A 16,109-nucleotide genomic window follows, 5' to 3' on the forward strand; every position below is an offset into this window, starting at 1 on the left:
TTCAAGTTGATGAATGGACCAGGCAGTTTCCCAAAGTACGATACATATCGACAATGACTTTACTAGAGAGGAAAGGATTATCTGTCCTATCTAACATCAAGATATAACCACAATCTAACGTCAAATGTAGCCTTTCCACTCATAAAACAGCACGATGGATAGTGAGTCCCTGTGCCAGTAGAGGAAGAGGATACAAGACTGTATGAATCACTTCATTCTCTAGAAGGTAGAGAACGTCTAACTGACCTGAGGACAATAATATTTTTCCATGTTGCTTACTGTTAAATTTCAGTTTGGCAAGATTATTAATTTTCCACTTGTAGGAAAGATCATTTCATTTGAAAAGAAATTTATGTTCAAATGAACTGCTAAATACTAATTTAACAATGGTACAGTTACATACACATATGTCAACAATGCGATAAACCATGAAAATTATCTGAGAATGACTTAACTTTGGGCCACACTGCACTGACCCATAGCAGAGATTGTGTCTCTTTTGCTGTCCCCTGGCACCCAGGGCCAAGCTTAGGAGTGCATGGGCAATAATCAGATCTATTAAGTGAAAGAAAAAATGCCTGAAGTATATTCATTTTAAATGAAAGAACAAATGAGAACGTATGTTCCTTTATAAACACATTTGCAGAAAACATGTCAAACAACGCCATGGACTATATCATTTCTATGAATCTGAGGATTCAGGAAAGCAATCTATGTAATACAATATCATGCATAAAAACATATCTAGATTTAAATTCTGTTAAATTTTTCAAGAACTTTATTTGAGGGGCACCTGGGTGGCTCAGTTGGTTAAGCAACTGCCTTCCGCTCAGGTCATGAGTCTGGAGTCCAGGGATTAAGTTCCGCATCGGGCTCCCTGCTTGGCAGGGAGTCTGCTCCCTCTGACACTCCCCCTTCTCGTGCTCTCTCTCTCATTCTCTCTCTCTCTCTCAAATAAATAAATTAATAAATAATCTTTAAAAAAAAAGAACTTTGTTTGACATAAACCTCTATTAAGGTAGTTTTTAAAAAAATTTTATTTATTTATTTGACAGAGAAAGAGATCACAAGTAGGCAGAAAGGGAGGCAGAGATGGGGGAAGCAGGTTCCCCACTGAACAGAGAGCCCGATGCGGGGCTCAATCCCAGGACCCTGATATCATGAGCTGAGCCGAAGGCAGAGGCTTAACCCACTGAGCCACCCAGGCACCCCACTATCAAGGTAGCTGTAATGACAGGTAATTCAGAGTTAATGCTCAGTGTGGAAAACAGGACATGAGCACAGGGTTAGTTTTCTTTGCTTCTTTATCTCAATACTCTCTGCTCAATATATCAACAGAAATACTAAGATATATATTTTTATATGTGGATTTGGGAACTAATATAATGGAACTGTAAATCAGCTCTATCAACAATAAAAACAATAGTTTTCAAAATCACATATACATAACATACTGGGGTACTAATTCTAAGTACATCACAGTGCTTATTTTGGCCTTAAATATCTCATTTGATGTTGCCAGTTATGAGCGACCTCCAGCTAAATAAGTTAAAAAAGAGAGAGAGACAGAGATTGACTTATCTCATTTATGGACATAACCAGACTATTACATAGTTTTTAAATTGATAAAAAGTACATAAATTATAGCTATTTGCCAACTTCTTTAACTTAATGAAAACATGTCTATTTTTCCTTAAAAAACTACCTTTTCATTGATAGAACGTTAGATTGTCCTTGAATACCTAACGCCACTTCAAATAAAGACATTGGCCACAAAATCATTAGCTCTTTCTTAAACCATTCGACTTTGGCAGTAGAGCTCTGCAAGAAGGAAAGTGTGACCGTGTTACCGTGGAGGGGCACACAGTGAAACATGGCAGCAAAAGGTATTGCCTTTCAAAGTTCAGTACCGGCTTTCAATCTGTAATAGTCATTAACAAAAAATATCTTAGAAGTGCAGTTTCCCTTGGATTACTGAATAAATCCAGGTCACATAGATGCCTTCTTTTAGACATAGTTCACTGATTTTAATTATGCTTCATGCTTCCAGGAAAAACCTTGGTAATTACCAGTCAGATTAAGGATTCTGCAGCAAGGAGACTCCCCGGCCCAACACTGAAGTCTCACATACTGTTTAAAGATGTTGAATTAGAGGCTCCATAAAGAGCTCCCATCTTGTTTCATTAAAAAAAACAAAACAATGTAGGTTACATTCATATAAGGCAGTTCACCCAAAGGCCTTCTCCGCTAACCCCATCCTTAAAAATATGTTTGTTGTTGATAATGTTGTTATTATAAGTGACCCAATCAAGGAAAGAGCCAAATATTGGTCATACGATGTTTGTTTAGTCATTTTTTTTTTTTTCTTTCTCCAGATGGCACAAGGCACAGAGTGGAGTTTCCAGTTCAAATCAAGGAATAGGATCCAAAGGAACTGTGAGGAGATGAAGAACACAATTATTGAAACTATGTGTATACTTAGGATCCCACGTTGTCTGCAGTAAAGAACTTAGATCTGAGCTTTCCGTCAGGAGAGGCAGCATAAAGGACTGATTAACACCTGGTTTATTCACAGCTAAATAACTTCCTGGGAGACACTGTGCACATTACTTAACTTTTTCATGCTGAGTTTGTTTTTTTTTTTTTTAAATCCGTACACTGGAGAAATAATAATACACAGCACACAGGGTCTCCATGAGGACTGAATGCCGTCATGAATGCAAAATGCTCTGAACAGTCTCTGGCTCAGTGTTCAGCGAATGGGATGTATTATCATTATGATGAAGATTTGGAGCAGAAGGTTCCCATGCATCTCCCTTTGCTCCCTTCATTCCTGTCAGTCAGGCCCATGAACGCAGTTCTATAAAAAACTGTGATCTGAAATGTGGTCATGGGCCAACAGTAGTGACATCAACCGGGAGCTGGTTAGAAATGCAGATCTCGGGTCCCTCCCAGACCAAATGAATCAGAATGTGCATTTTAATAAGAACCCTAGGTGATCTGCAGGCACATTCAGAAAGCAGGAAAAGCAAATGGGCTGATGCGTGATTTGAACTCTGGCTCCCAGACCAGCAACACAGATGTCTCCAATTGAAGACAAATTCAACTTGAATTGTGCAGTGATATTAAATAATGTGGCACACCACACTCCAAATAAACAGTCGGTTGATCGTGTTTTAGAGTTGTTTTTATGTGTGGACTTAAGGAGGTGTTGAAGTATCTGAATTTCAGACTCTGCCACTAGGATGGGGAACATGCCAGCTGTGCAGTCAGCCCTCAGGCTCCTGAGCCATTACCGCTGACTGCAAAGTTCAAGGTCAAGAGGAGCACATGAACCAGCCACCAGCTTGGATGCAGAGCCTCACTACTCCGTTTCCTTCATTCTCTGTCCTGCCTCATATCTAGTCTTCTATTACACAGTGAAGGGGTATCATCCTGAAGAGTCCAACTTTCATACTTCTTTGCAGGAATCAATACACCCAGTAAGAAAACAAAAGAGGGTAACTGGATGTATCGTTAGGTATGTTTACCAAAGCTTTTCCCAGGGAAGGTATCATTTTATCAAAGGCATTTTATGCAGATTCAGAAAATGCCCATGCCATGGATGCTTGAAATGCTATGAGCTGCCAGAGTATCTAACACTGTCTTTACAGACGCCTGCTCCTGCTAGTGAGTCACGAAGACGCTGCTGGTAAAACTGCTCTTCTCGAAAAAATGGGCTCCTTGGTGCCTGACAATTCCCTTCTACTTTGAGTCTGTGAATTAATTCCCTAAAATGTCTTGCTCTTCTTGCAATAACTTCTGGTTTTGACATCATGATTTAAAACACATTAAAATGAAAACCTAAACGCCCCTCCCCCTTCAATGATGTTGAATGTCTACCTGACAATTCAAACTTGGAAAAAAGATCAGAGGAGGTACAGTGGGAATGGCTTTGGACATGGAAGTTGATTAGCAATATTATCAGTTGATCCCTTCATACCAGGAGGTGTAAAGGTGACGTAGTAGGTCCTTTGGCGGAGATCTTCTCCCAGAGGCCTCGTCTTACATAATGGACAGTAGTGCCTGCTAAGGTGAAAGCTCCTGAGTGCTCGATCTTCCAGTCACTATTAATAGACTGCTTTCCAGCGTCTCGTAGAGCTAGAAAGAGGTTAAAAAATATTACGACAGCTGAACAAGTTAGCATCATTAATCAATATCCACTTCCCATGATTTAATAGAAGCAGTTCATTTATTTCTAAGCTCACGGGTAAACACTCCCCGGTGTAAGACATGAGGCATCTCCTCCATAGGGAAGAACACAGTTGGAGCACATGCCATGAGCTCGCCTTCCCTCCTGGCACTGTCTACAGCTATGGTACCATGTTTATCATGGCCTCTTCCAACCTCCTTCGGACATGTGACATCTGTAACCCGTATTCTGCCCCATAATGATTTGTTCTTTAACAAACTATTATCTTAAGACTATGTGTGTCCACCTGGCTGGCACAGTTAGGAAAGCGTGACTCGTGATCTTGGGGTGGTGAGTTTGAACTCCACTTTGGGTGTAGAGATTACCTAGGAATAAAAACTTAAAAAAAAAAAAGGCTCTGTGTGTCTGTTGTCTATGCGGTAATCCTATGAAGGATGTTGACACTACATCTTATGTATTCTCTGTATGTCCCATGCCACCCAAAAAAGTGATTAAAGAAAGGTCATTACAAAGCATGTTAGCAAACAAATCAGGATGACAGACTTATTTTCATTACAAAACAATTCAAACATAAAATGTGTTTGTTTTATAAACAGAACTCAGGACCCTGGAACATCATGTTTGTGATATGCTGGGTACAAGAATGGAAGATAAATGCTAATTCTCATCTATAAACAGCCCTCACTTACATGGGATTTTATGGAATAACTTTGTTTACCTACATGAATTTTTTATTTTTTCTTTGATCTCATCTCTGCTACTATTTAAATAAGATTCATGACAAGGAAGTGAGATGTCATAATGACCATTTTAAACTAAGGATTCCTTCTTACTTCGTTTCAAATGATTTTATTTGTCTAATTTAAACTTCCAGGCTCTTCCATATAAGTGAATTTTCATTCTAAGATACATCTACATGAGGATTTTTATGTCATAATGCTATCAAAATATTTTGAAAACTGAAGCCAGTAAATCTTCCTAAATATCTTCAAAGCCAATCTCCATTTATTGACTATTTGAAGGTTTCCCAGTTTTTATATGGTAGATAATGCTCAGATAAATACACTGTATACTAACTCTATGTGTATCTGATTATTTCCCTTGGATAGATTCCCAGATTTGGAATTACAGAGCCAAATAAATAGAACAATTAAAGACTGAAAAACTCAAATTGATTTTCACAAAGGTTGCACCAATACAGGCTTGCATAACAGTCACAGAGAGTGCCATTTTTGAATTTAGAAGCCACTTTTTCATGTAAAACATTTCATCATGACTGAATAATTACTTATTAACCTATAAGATATAAAGTAGGAAATACTCAAAGTCCTTGGACCTTCCAAAATTAACAATTATAAATATGTTTTCTGGCTTTATGGAATTTATAATCTAACTGGAATTTGCTGGAAGTTGTGTGGGAAGAATGAAGAAAAACTTTGAGCGACATCATTTCCTGAGGCTGGAAGCCAGGGGAAAAGAGAAAGTGGAGAGAGAACATTCAGGACTGAGGGAGCTACAGATGGGAAGGTCTTAAAGGTCACAGCTTGGTGAGAATCAGAGAGCAAGTGTGCAGGACGCCAGATGTACTGAAGTGAATCATGATGAGATGAGGCTGGAGAAGTAAGGGATCACCAGATCTTACAGACCTTGTTCATACTTTTAGGGCTTTTTTCCCTAAGAAAAAATACAAAGCTATGAAAGTTTCTGAACAATAGTGTATAGACATGGACTGCATGTGGGGCAAATTTAGATAGCAAAAACAGGAGATCATTGTAACCCAACAGAAAGTAATGGTAGCTTGGATTCAGGTACTGGAGAAAAATATCAAGAGGCATTTAGGAATGAAATTGATAAAATGTGATGACTTGTTGTTGCAGGTGAAAGAAGTGTCAGGTATGATGTAAGGCTTCTCGGATGAGAAAACAGGTGGGTATGACAATAGTGCAAAGGGAAAGACTAGCAAAAGAACACATGTGAGGAAAAAATACTAGGAATTAAATTGTGAACTATGTAGGTTAAAAAAAAAAACTTGTTTAATTGCTACTAAGGTTAAAGATATTTTTCATTTGCTTATTAGTCATTTGTGTTTTAAAATTTAAATTAATAAAATAAATTATTAATGGTTTATTATAGTGTTTCTGGTCCACTGAGGGATTTTTTCTGGGGCTGATATTCCCATTATTATAAGTAACAGATCCATAAAATTATTGAAATTTCACCTCATCAATCTTAATTCTACCAAAAAAGATCTCCAGGTACTGCACATAAAGCATGATGTTTTAATAACATAAATAACATAACATAAATAAGTATTTTCAGATTTATGAAAAATATATAAGTATTCATTTTTAACTTGAATTTTAAACTTGAGGGGTTAATATGTTGACAGAAAATGTAACACTTTGAGAATAGCTTTTACTACCTACAATGGATATACATCAGATAATGCTAAACTGATGAAAAAAAGTGATTTTCCCTAAAAGGTAAAATATTTCATTGTATTTCTCTGAAATCTATCAAATGTTTTAAGAAATCTTCTTGGTCTAGATTTGCAATTGTGGCCAGTATAATTCCATATTTTTCTGTGTTTCAACATATACTCAGGACACAATTATAAAGGAATATTTCCTGAAAATCTCTAATAAAATTGCCTTAAACCTTCTGGGAATGGCTATAGTATAATGTTTAGATTCAATCGATATTTCTGGACTTCAGTATTTCCCCCCAAATGGCATACACATACGTACCTGAAAACTCACATAATTTATAAGTTTAAGAGCATATGAAGAAGAACCAATACATTAAGTGTTTTTTTTCTTGTTCTATGTTTTTGTTTTTAATCCATTAACTTTAAAACGTGTTTTTAGAAAACCTGTTTCTGGTCATACCATAATAAGTGGAACTATACTATCTCGTGCAATTTAAACAATGAGAAAACCAAACAGTGTATGATACAACTGTTTTCCAACACTGGACAACAGCGAAAGAACTGAAGTCCCCAAGAGAAGGAGAACAAATGTGATGTCTTAAATTGCTTGACTTTCTGCTTGAAGATATTTACCAGACCAAACCACAGGCAGTGGGAACTCAAGCAGAGCACAGACAATGGGGACTTCTGTAAGATGACCACACAGAGAGCAGAGTTCAAATTGCCTGAGGCATTTGGAATCTGTTTTCTGGAATAGTGGAGAAGAGGAAGCTGCACAGAGACAAGCTCTAAAAATCCCCAAAGGTGCTCCTTTGAGCCTGTGGCTAAATACCAAGCTGCGAATAAGTGTGGTGAGATTTTTCAAGGCTGGGAAAAGAGCAATTACATTGATCCTGGAAACTATACAATGTCTGGAGCTCATGTAGGGTTGGAAGACATATGAGTTCTATTCAATTAGAGAGGATAGATCCTACTGAACATACAACAGAGACTTCAGTGGAGTACCTAAAAAAAATAAAATAAAAATGTGCACATTAGAAGTGAGGTTGGACTAGTCTTAGAATAAAGGCTACTCGAGATCCAGCCCAACAAAGGCTTCACAAAAGCTTTAAGAACTTAAGCTGATCTGCAATTAATGAAGCTCAACAGTAAATAAAAAGAACAAAATGAAGCCAACAAAATGAAGCTCAACAGTAAATAAAAACAATAGTCATCTAGCACTCTCACATTAACAGTGTCCAGCACCCAACCAAAAAATTACTAGATATATGAAAAAGTTCAGAAAACATGACCCATAATCAGGGAAAAAAAAATCTGTCAATAAAATGGGACCCAGAAATAACAGAGATGATGAAACCAGCAGACCATGACTTTAAAAAAGCTATTTTATATATATATATATATATATGATCAGTATGCACAAAAATTTAAAGAAATATGCTTCTTCATATATATATATGAAGAAGTATGCACAAAAATTTAAAGAAAAACCTATAATATTAAAGAGAAAAGTAGCTCGGGTCATGATCTCAGGGTCCTGGGATCAAGTCCCGCATCGGGCTCTCTGCCCAGCAGGGAGCCTGCTTCCCTCTCTCTCTCTCTGCCTGCCTCTCCGTCTACTTGTGATCTCTGTCAAATAAATAAATAAAAATCTTTAAAAAAAAAAAGAGAAAAGTAGAAACTACAAGAAAATAAGCAAATCAAATTCCTCAGAATAGAAATATAAAATATCTGAAACAATAAATTTATTAAATTGGCTTCAGGTCTGATTAGAGATTGCAAAATAACTCAGTGAACTTGATGAGAAGTTGATAGACTAGAACTACATGGAATGCAGAAAGAAAAACAAAGCCTGAAAAAATAAACAGAGTTGGGGCACCTGGGTTGCTCAGTTCTTTAAAATGTCTGCTTTCAGCTCAGGTCATGATCCCAGGGTTCTGGGATTGAGCCCCGCATCAAGCTCCCTGCTCAGTAGGAAGCCGGTTTCTCCCTCCCCCTGCTTGTACTCTCTCTCTCTATCAAAGAAATAAATAAAACCTTTTAAAAAAATGAACAGAGCATCAGTGACTCACAGGAAATACCTGGTAGACTCATACAGATGGAACTGGAATCCCAGAGAACAGGGAGTAGGCAAAAAAGTTATTTGAAGACATAATGCCCCAAATTTTTCCAAAGTTGATGAAAACCATAAATTTACTGTGCTAATCAATACAATGGAATCCAAGAAAGAAAAGTACAAGGAAAGATCACCAAAGCACATCATAATCAAACTGCTAGAATCCAATGATGAGGAGAATAATCTTAAATCTTCAAAAGGCACTTTATATATAAAGGGAAAAAAGATTACCAATTTTCTGGGTATACTGTCAGAACTAATAGAAGCCAGAAGACAATGAAACATTACCTTTGAAGTGAGAAAAAAAACAAAGCATAAGCAAACAAAATATAGAATTCTGTATCTAGTGAAAAGATCCTTCATATAGGGAGGAAAAATAAATACACTGTCAGTAAAACAAAATATGGGAATTTTACCGCCAGCAGATATGCTCTACAAGAAATGTGAAAGGACATTGTTCAGGCTGAAAGAACATGGCTCCAGGAGGAAATGGTGGATTATGTGAGGGCATGAAGAATGTTGGTTACAGATACATAAATATTTTTTTAATTAATAAGTTCTTTATAGGATGATTGACTTTAAAGCAAAAGTGATTAAAACTTATTTTGGTGATTAAGACATATAAAAAAAAGTGACTATATGAAATGTAGAAATATGCATAATAGCACAAAGGAAAGGAAGCAGGTAAAGGGAAATACACTTTTAAGGAACTTAGATTACCTGCAAAATGGCATCATATAATTTGAAAAGAGACTGTAATAAGTTAAAAATGCATACTGTAAATCCTAAACTGGCCATTTAAGTATAAAACAAGAGCTATATACAGCAAACAGGCAAATAAGAGATTAAGTGGAATGTTTACTAAAAAAAAACAAAAAACAAAAAACCTCAGTCCGACAGAAGACAGAGACATAGGGGAAAAGTATTAAAAAGGGATAGAAAACAGAAAATAATTCAATATATCCATAATTATATTATGTTTAAATACATTAAGGATATTGCTTAAAAAAGAGAGACTGTCAGGACGGCGGGGGGGGGGGAAGACCCCACTCTATTCAATTTAGAAGAACGTACTTTAAAAATAAAACATAGATAGATTAAACCTAAAAGTGTGGGAAAAATTAAGCACGAGACACTAATTATAAAAAGGATGTATTGGCTACTTCAGTATCAGATAGCATGGACTTCAGGGCAAGGGACAGTTCCAGAGATAAAAAAAGAATTTTTTTTTAAAAATGCCATTTAAATTTTAATACTTTAAATGTAAAATTCTAAATGACATTTAAAAAACTTATTATGTAAACCATACAATCCTAAGTGTGAAAGAGAGCATCAAAATGCATGAAGAAAGCTGAGAGAGCTGAAACAAGACATGGACAAATCCATAATTTCAGTTGGAGATTTCAATAGTTCTCTTTCCCTAACTTATAAAACAAGAAGAAAATCAATAGGAATACAGAAAATACAAACCAAATTGAGCTAAGTGATATTTAGAGAAGAGCCAGCAATTACATATAATTAATGCATTATACTAATCAATAAGGGCCATGGGCCATGAAACAAGTCTCAGCTGAAATCACACTCAGTGAATCCTCTTACCACAAAGACTGAAACTAGAAATCAATAACAAAATATCTATTAAAAAAATCTACAAATATTTGGAAATTAAACAATGCATTTATAAATGACCCATGGGCCAAAGTAGAAAATCACACTGGCAATGCAAAAATATTTTAAACTAATATCACAATATCCTTGAATTGTGATACATAGCTAAAACAGTGTTTAGATGGATAAATTGTCATATTAGCAAAGAAGAAAGGACTAAAATCAATTATCTAAAATCAATTAATTAACTCAGATAATTGATTTTAGTCCATTTTCACCTGAAAATGGTATAAAAGTGAACAATTCAAACCTAAAGTAAGTAGGAAGAAAAACAAAGAGAAGTCAATTAAATAGAAAGAATAACAACAAAGGCAATCGATGACATCAAAAGCTGGTTATTTCAAAAGATTGAAAATTGACAGAGGTCTAGTTTGAGTAAGCAAAAAAGAAAGACACAAATTAACAATATGGGAAATGAGTGAAGGAATATTGCTATAATATTATAGACATTGTAGTATAATAGGAAAATGTGATAAACAACTTTAAGAAAATAAATTTGATAAGGTAAGGAAAATGGCTTAATTCTTTAAAGACACCAATTACCAAATCTGACCAAAGAAGAAACCATCTGGACAGTCGTACACATACACACATATGACTGTGCACACAAGCATGCAAAGACACACACTAAAGAAATTAAGTTGGGATTTAAAAACCTTCCAACAAAGAAAATACCAACATTCAAACATTGAAAAAAACTTACTGCCAGTTTTAACAAAATTTATTATAAAATAGAAGAGGAGGGGCTCAGAGTTCTTTAAATGTACTAAAAATAATTTTTAAGATGGATAATAAGTATAAATACCTATATCATATTGTTTCCTTTGTAAGTAATACATTAATTAAGAATATTTATTGGTATCTATTAGATGTTCAGGAAAATTATATTTTTGTATAATTTACAGACAAGTTTTTTAAAAAGATAAGCGTTTTTGCAAATATTTTTCTGACACTATGACTTGCATTTTAATTTTTTTAATGGTGCCCTTTAATGAGCAATAGTTTCACTTTTGATTAACTTAAACACATTCATTTTTGGGTGAAGGGGTAGGTATTTTTGTACATCTGTTGTAAAGAAATCTTTGCCACCCACAATGTCTTGAAGGTTTTCTCTCATTTTTTTTAGAAGATTTTATTCACTTATTTATTTATTTGAGAGAGAGAGAGAGAGTGCAAGTTTCAGAGCATGTGAGTGGTTTGAGGTTGGGGCAGAGGGAGAGGGAGAGAGAATCTCAAGTAGACTCCTGACCAAGCCTGGAGCCCCATGTGGGAACTGGATCCCCAAATCCAAGATCATGAACTGAGTGGAACCAAGAGTTCCACATCCTCAGCCAACTGGGTCACCCAGGTACCCCTCTCTTATGTTTTTTGCTAGAAGTTTTAGAGTTTTAGCTTTTTTGTGTATATCTCCAATCCATTTTGAGTTAATTGTTGTGTATGATAAGAGGTAGGAGTTAAAGCTCAGTTTTTGCCCCTCACATTAATACCCAATTACTCCAGCATTACTGTTTAAATAATATCTTTTTCTGTGTTACTTAAATATGTTGGTTGGAAGTCAGTTCATGCCCCTATTTAATGTTTAATTTCACTACGACAATAGATTTGTCAATTTTTGCCTAAGAGCTTTCAAGCTGAATTCCTGGGTTCATACAATTTTAAAATTATAATGTCTTAATGAGGAATTAAGTTATTTTTTAAATTATTCTGTGACTTCTTTTTATCTCAAATAATGCATTTTCCTTTAAAATGAGTTCTGACTTGGGTGCCTGGGTGGTTCAGTTGGTTAAGCATCTGCCTTCAGTTCAGGTCATGATCTCAGTGTCCTGAGATTGAGTCTTGCAAGGAACTTCTTGTTTCTCCCTCTGCCCCTCTCCCAGGTCTCTCACGTATGCTCTGGTGCTCTCTCTCTCTCAAAAATGATTTTAAAAAAACCTTTAAAAACAGTGAATTCTGACTTACATTACTTTGGCTCTATCAGAATTATTTTTGCTTCTATTTTTTCTAGTATAGTTTTCCATTCTTTGATTTTCAGTTTTTTTGAATCTTACATGAACACCATATACCTCAGTTACTTTTTTAAAATCCAGTCTGATAATTTTTGTCTTTTAAACAGAAATTGTAGTTTTTAAATGCTTAAGATTGTTGGTATGCTTTGTTTTATTTATAACATCTTATTTTATGCTTTTTTTTCTCCTTTTTGCTGTGTATTTCTGTTATTTTTCTCCTAATCTTGTAGTCTATTGATTGAATTTTGAAAATTTAATTTTAAAAATTATATTTGGTTATTTGAATATGTCTTTTAGTCAATTTTGTTTATTCTTATTTTTAAATCCCTTTTTCATATTTTAAATCTATACTGTTTTTGTATTTTCTGTATATGATCCAAATACATATCTAATTCTGCTCTCCCTTATTTTTACTGCATCTATTCCCTTTTCTGTTTCCTGAACATTTTTTTACTACAAAATTATATTTGTTGAACCTTATAAAATTCCTTTGAGGCCTGGTTTGTAAGTGCATTATTTCAAAAAGGATTCACATTTGTATATGCCTGCCCCCTTGGTAATTGATTAAAATAAATGTCTTGGAGTTTTGGACTTCCTAGTTGGGTAAGTTCGTGCTATAAAGCCATAGAGCATTTGCTTTGGGTTTGGAATCTTAAAGGAAGTTCATTTTCTACTTCCACTGAGTACCAAAGTTAATACATACACATTTCCTTTCGATCTCCTTTTATGGTGCAAATGCATTTCTATGTCTCCTTCACACTGAGCTTGTACTCCTTTGGGGTCTTGCTTTATGTAGGTGTCTCCTGTTCAAGCCTCTACTTTATAAAGCCTCAGGCTTTGTTTTCTGGCCACGGTCTGCCTTGGTACTGAAAATCTAAACTGGTCACCAGGTTTAATAATAAGTGAGATTTCGGTCAGCCTAATATACTGGCTTCCTGTTCTCACTTTGTTTTTGGCGTGTGAGTGTTCCTTAATTTCTTTTCATTTGAGAGGTAACTTTAAAATGTTTTTTTTTCCTCCTCTTATAATTTGCTCAACATTTTAAATTTTTCTTAATGAAAAGTTTTTCCATAGTGGTTTGTGTGTAAAACTGCAGGCGAGGTAAGTGGACCCATATGACCTTTATTTTTATAGGCTTTTCAATGTCCTAAGCTATAATGATTTTGTAAAGCTATAACGTATAGTCCATCTGAACTCCTACCCATTTTAGACTTTCTCATTAATTTTTAACAAAACAATTGAGCCATGATATTCAGAAGTACAGATAATGATTATGTATAGGAATACAACTCAGAGAGTAATGAAAAAGAATAATTGTATTGGGAGGGAATTAATTGTCCCCTTTGAGATAATATATAGTTTTATGTAGATGAGTTAATTTGTTAAAGAATGATCAGCTTGCCAGGAAATAATCTATTTTTCCTTATGCTATTTCAGAAAAAAGATGATTTTCAATAACTTCCTTCCAGTGCCTGAAGAGGTCTTTAAGAAATGTGCTTTATGATATGTATTCTCTATAATAGACTTGAAATCTAATATTTGAGACTTAAAATCTAGGATTTAAATACTGCATCATTTTTTCCCCCAAATTTGCCCCCATCCATGTGTGCTAGCTCACTAAATGCCATTTATTTGCCCAGTTGTTTAATCCAGAAACCTAAAAGTCATCCTTGAAGCTTGTCTTCTATCAACACAACCATTTGCAAAAGTTTCATAAGCTCAACTTCCTCAGTGTCTCTAGAAGCCATTGGGTTCTTTCCATTCCCGTTCTTTGACAGGATTATGCAAGTGGTCACTTTGTCTTCATTCTTGCACCCTTCCCTTAATTCATCAGGAAAAGTGATTTCCTCAGTTGAGAAGAAAACTTAGTGGGGTTCTTGAATAAACATGGCAACATATTATATTTTCAATCCTAATCTCTTTAGTAGTATTTATGAGTGTTCAAGAGCACTCATGCGGTTTCCTTGTGAAGTAAAAGACCCTAGTAACTTATGCCTAATTCTAAGTACAAAGAAAACTGACAATAATGAGGCCAGATACTTAACACAGACATGTGATTCCATGTTAAATTAATTTTCTTTTCAGAAGAAAAAGTAGTTTGGATATTTATGTTTAGAGATATGCATCAGGGAAAGAAGATGGGATCTGGCTGAACTGGAGGTAGTAATAAGAGAAGAAAACTATCTTTTCATAATTTGTATTTCCCTGAGTTAGCTGTATACAATTGATCTCATTAATTAAGACAAGGGGGAAAGAAGGGAGTTTGGGGGGAAGTTCAAAGACAATGTGTTCGTATATGACATGTACCCTAAAATCACAAGTGTATTACTGTGAGAGACTATGAATAAAAAAGAAAAAGTAAAAAGGAACACTAGGAATCAGATACTATGGCCACACTGCCTGGTTTGAAATCCAAGATCACAGCTTTTTTAGATGTATGATCTTGGGAAAGAAACTTAAAACTCTCTTGTCCTCTAGTCTCTGGCTAAAAAAAAAAAAAAAAATAGTGGTGTCTACTTCATAGAGATGTGAAGATTCACTTAACAGATATATTTAATGAACTGGCCCATGACTAATTACTACACAAGTATGAACCATCTTTTCTTAATTAAAATTCACTCATAAAAAGTCTTTATTACTTTCTGTGTGCCAGAGTCTGCTTGAGTTTTTCCCAGTGAAGCTCTGTGCAACAGGATCTCTGCCTTCAGAATTAACCATGGAGATCCACACTGTAAAAGCCCACATGTGGACAGATAAGACAACTCAGACAATGATGGTGATAAATGCTCTAAAGGAGAGTAAGCAGGACTGGGCGGCAGTGGTTATGGAGGGAAAGTGATACATCTGAGTAACTGACAGGACTCGCTGATGCATTCACGTGGTAAAGACAGTCATCAAGGAGAACTAGTGCTGGTATAAACTACTGGATAGAAATTAGGGACTGTGGTGGGATAAATAATGTCCCACAAGAAGGTAACCGTGTCCTAAAAAATAGACATCATACAAAGAACCTTCTCTGCCCACAAAAGGATGAAGTTAGATTAGAAATCTGTCACAGGGAAAACTGGAAAATTTACAAATGCAGAAATGAAACAACACACTCAAAAATCCAGTGAATCAAAGAAGACATTATAAGGGTAAGTTAGAAAAAATCTTGAGACAAATGGATATGAAAACCCAACACAGTAAAATGCAGAGGAGACAGCAAAAGAAGCGTGATGGGGGAAATTTAGAGCAACAAACACATGAAAAGAGAAGACAGATCTCGGGGTGCTGGGTGGCTCATTAAGTCTCTGACTCTTCATTTTGGCTCAGGTCATGATCTCAGGGTCATGAGATGGAGTCCCGTGTCAGGTTCCTCACAGAGCATGAAGCTTGCTTAAGATTCTCTCTCTCCCTCTCCTTCTGCCCCTACCTCCCCCCACCACATGTGTGTGCTCTCTCATTCTCTTTCAAAACAAAAACAAAAACAAAAACAAAAAACAAACAAAACAAAACCAAACCAACTCAGATTAACAACCTAACTTTACAACTTTAAGGAACAAAACTTTGGTTGTATTGACTAAGAAAGCAAAAAAAAAAAAAAAAGAGACAACTGGGGCACCTGGGTGGCTCAGTGGGTTAAGCCGCTGCCTTCGGCTCAGGTCATGATCTCGGGGTCCTGGGATCGAGTTCCGCATCGGGCTCTCTGCTCAGCAG

General features: G+C 35.6%; 1 protein-coding gene across 1 annotated transcript in view; it reads right to left on the reverse strand.

The window, feature by feature from the left end:
- Positions 1–16,109, reverse strand: part of LOC111141183 (ADAM metallopeptidase with thrombospondin type 1 motif 19) — a 246,812-nt gene that overhangs the window by 41,428 nt on the left and 189,275 nt on the right. Inside the window, exon 17 of the mRNA XM_022493562.1 lies at positions 3,983–4,140. Coding sequence (XP_022349270.1) covers positions 3,983–4,140 — 158 coding nt within the window. The remainder of the gene's footprint in view (positions 1–3,982; positions 4,141–16,109) is intronic.

The sequence above is a fragment of the Enhydra lutris genome, unplaced genomic scaffold, assembly GCF_002288905.1.
Source record: "Enhydra lutris kenyoni isolate GAN:26980312 unplaced genomic scaffold, ASM228890v2 scaffoldscaffold5, whole genome shotgun sequence".
NCBI lineage: Eukaryota > Metazoa > Chordata > Mammalia > Carnivora > Mustelidae > Enhydra > Enhydra lutris.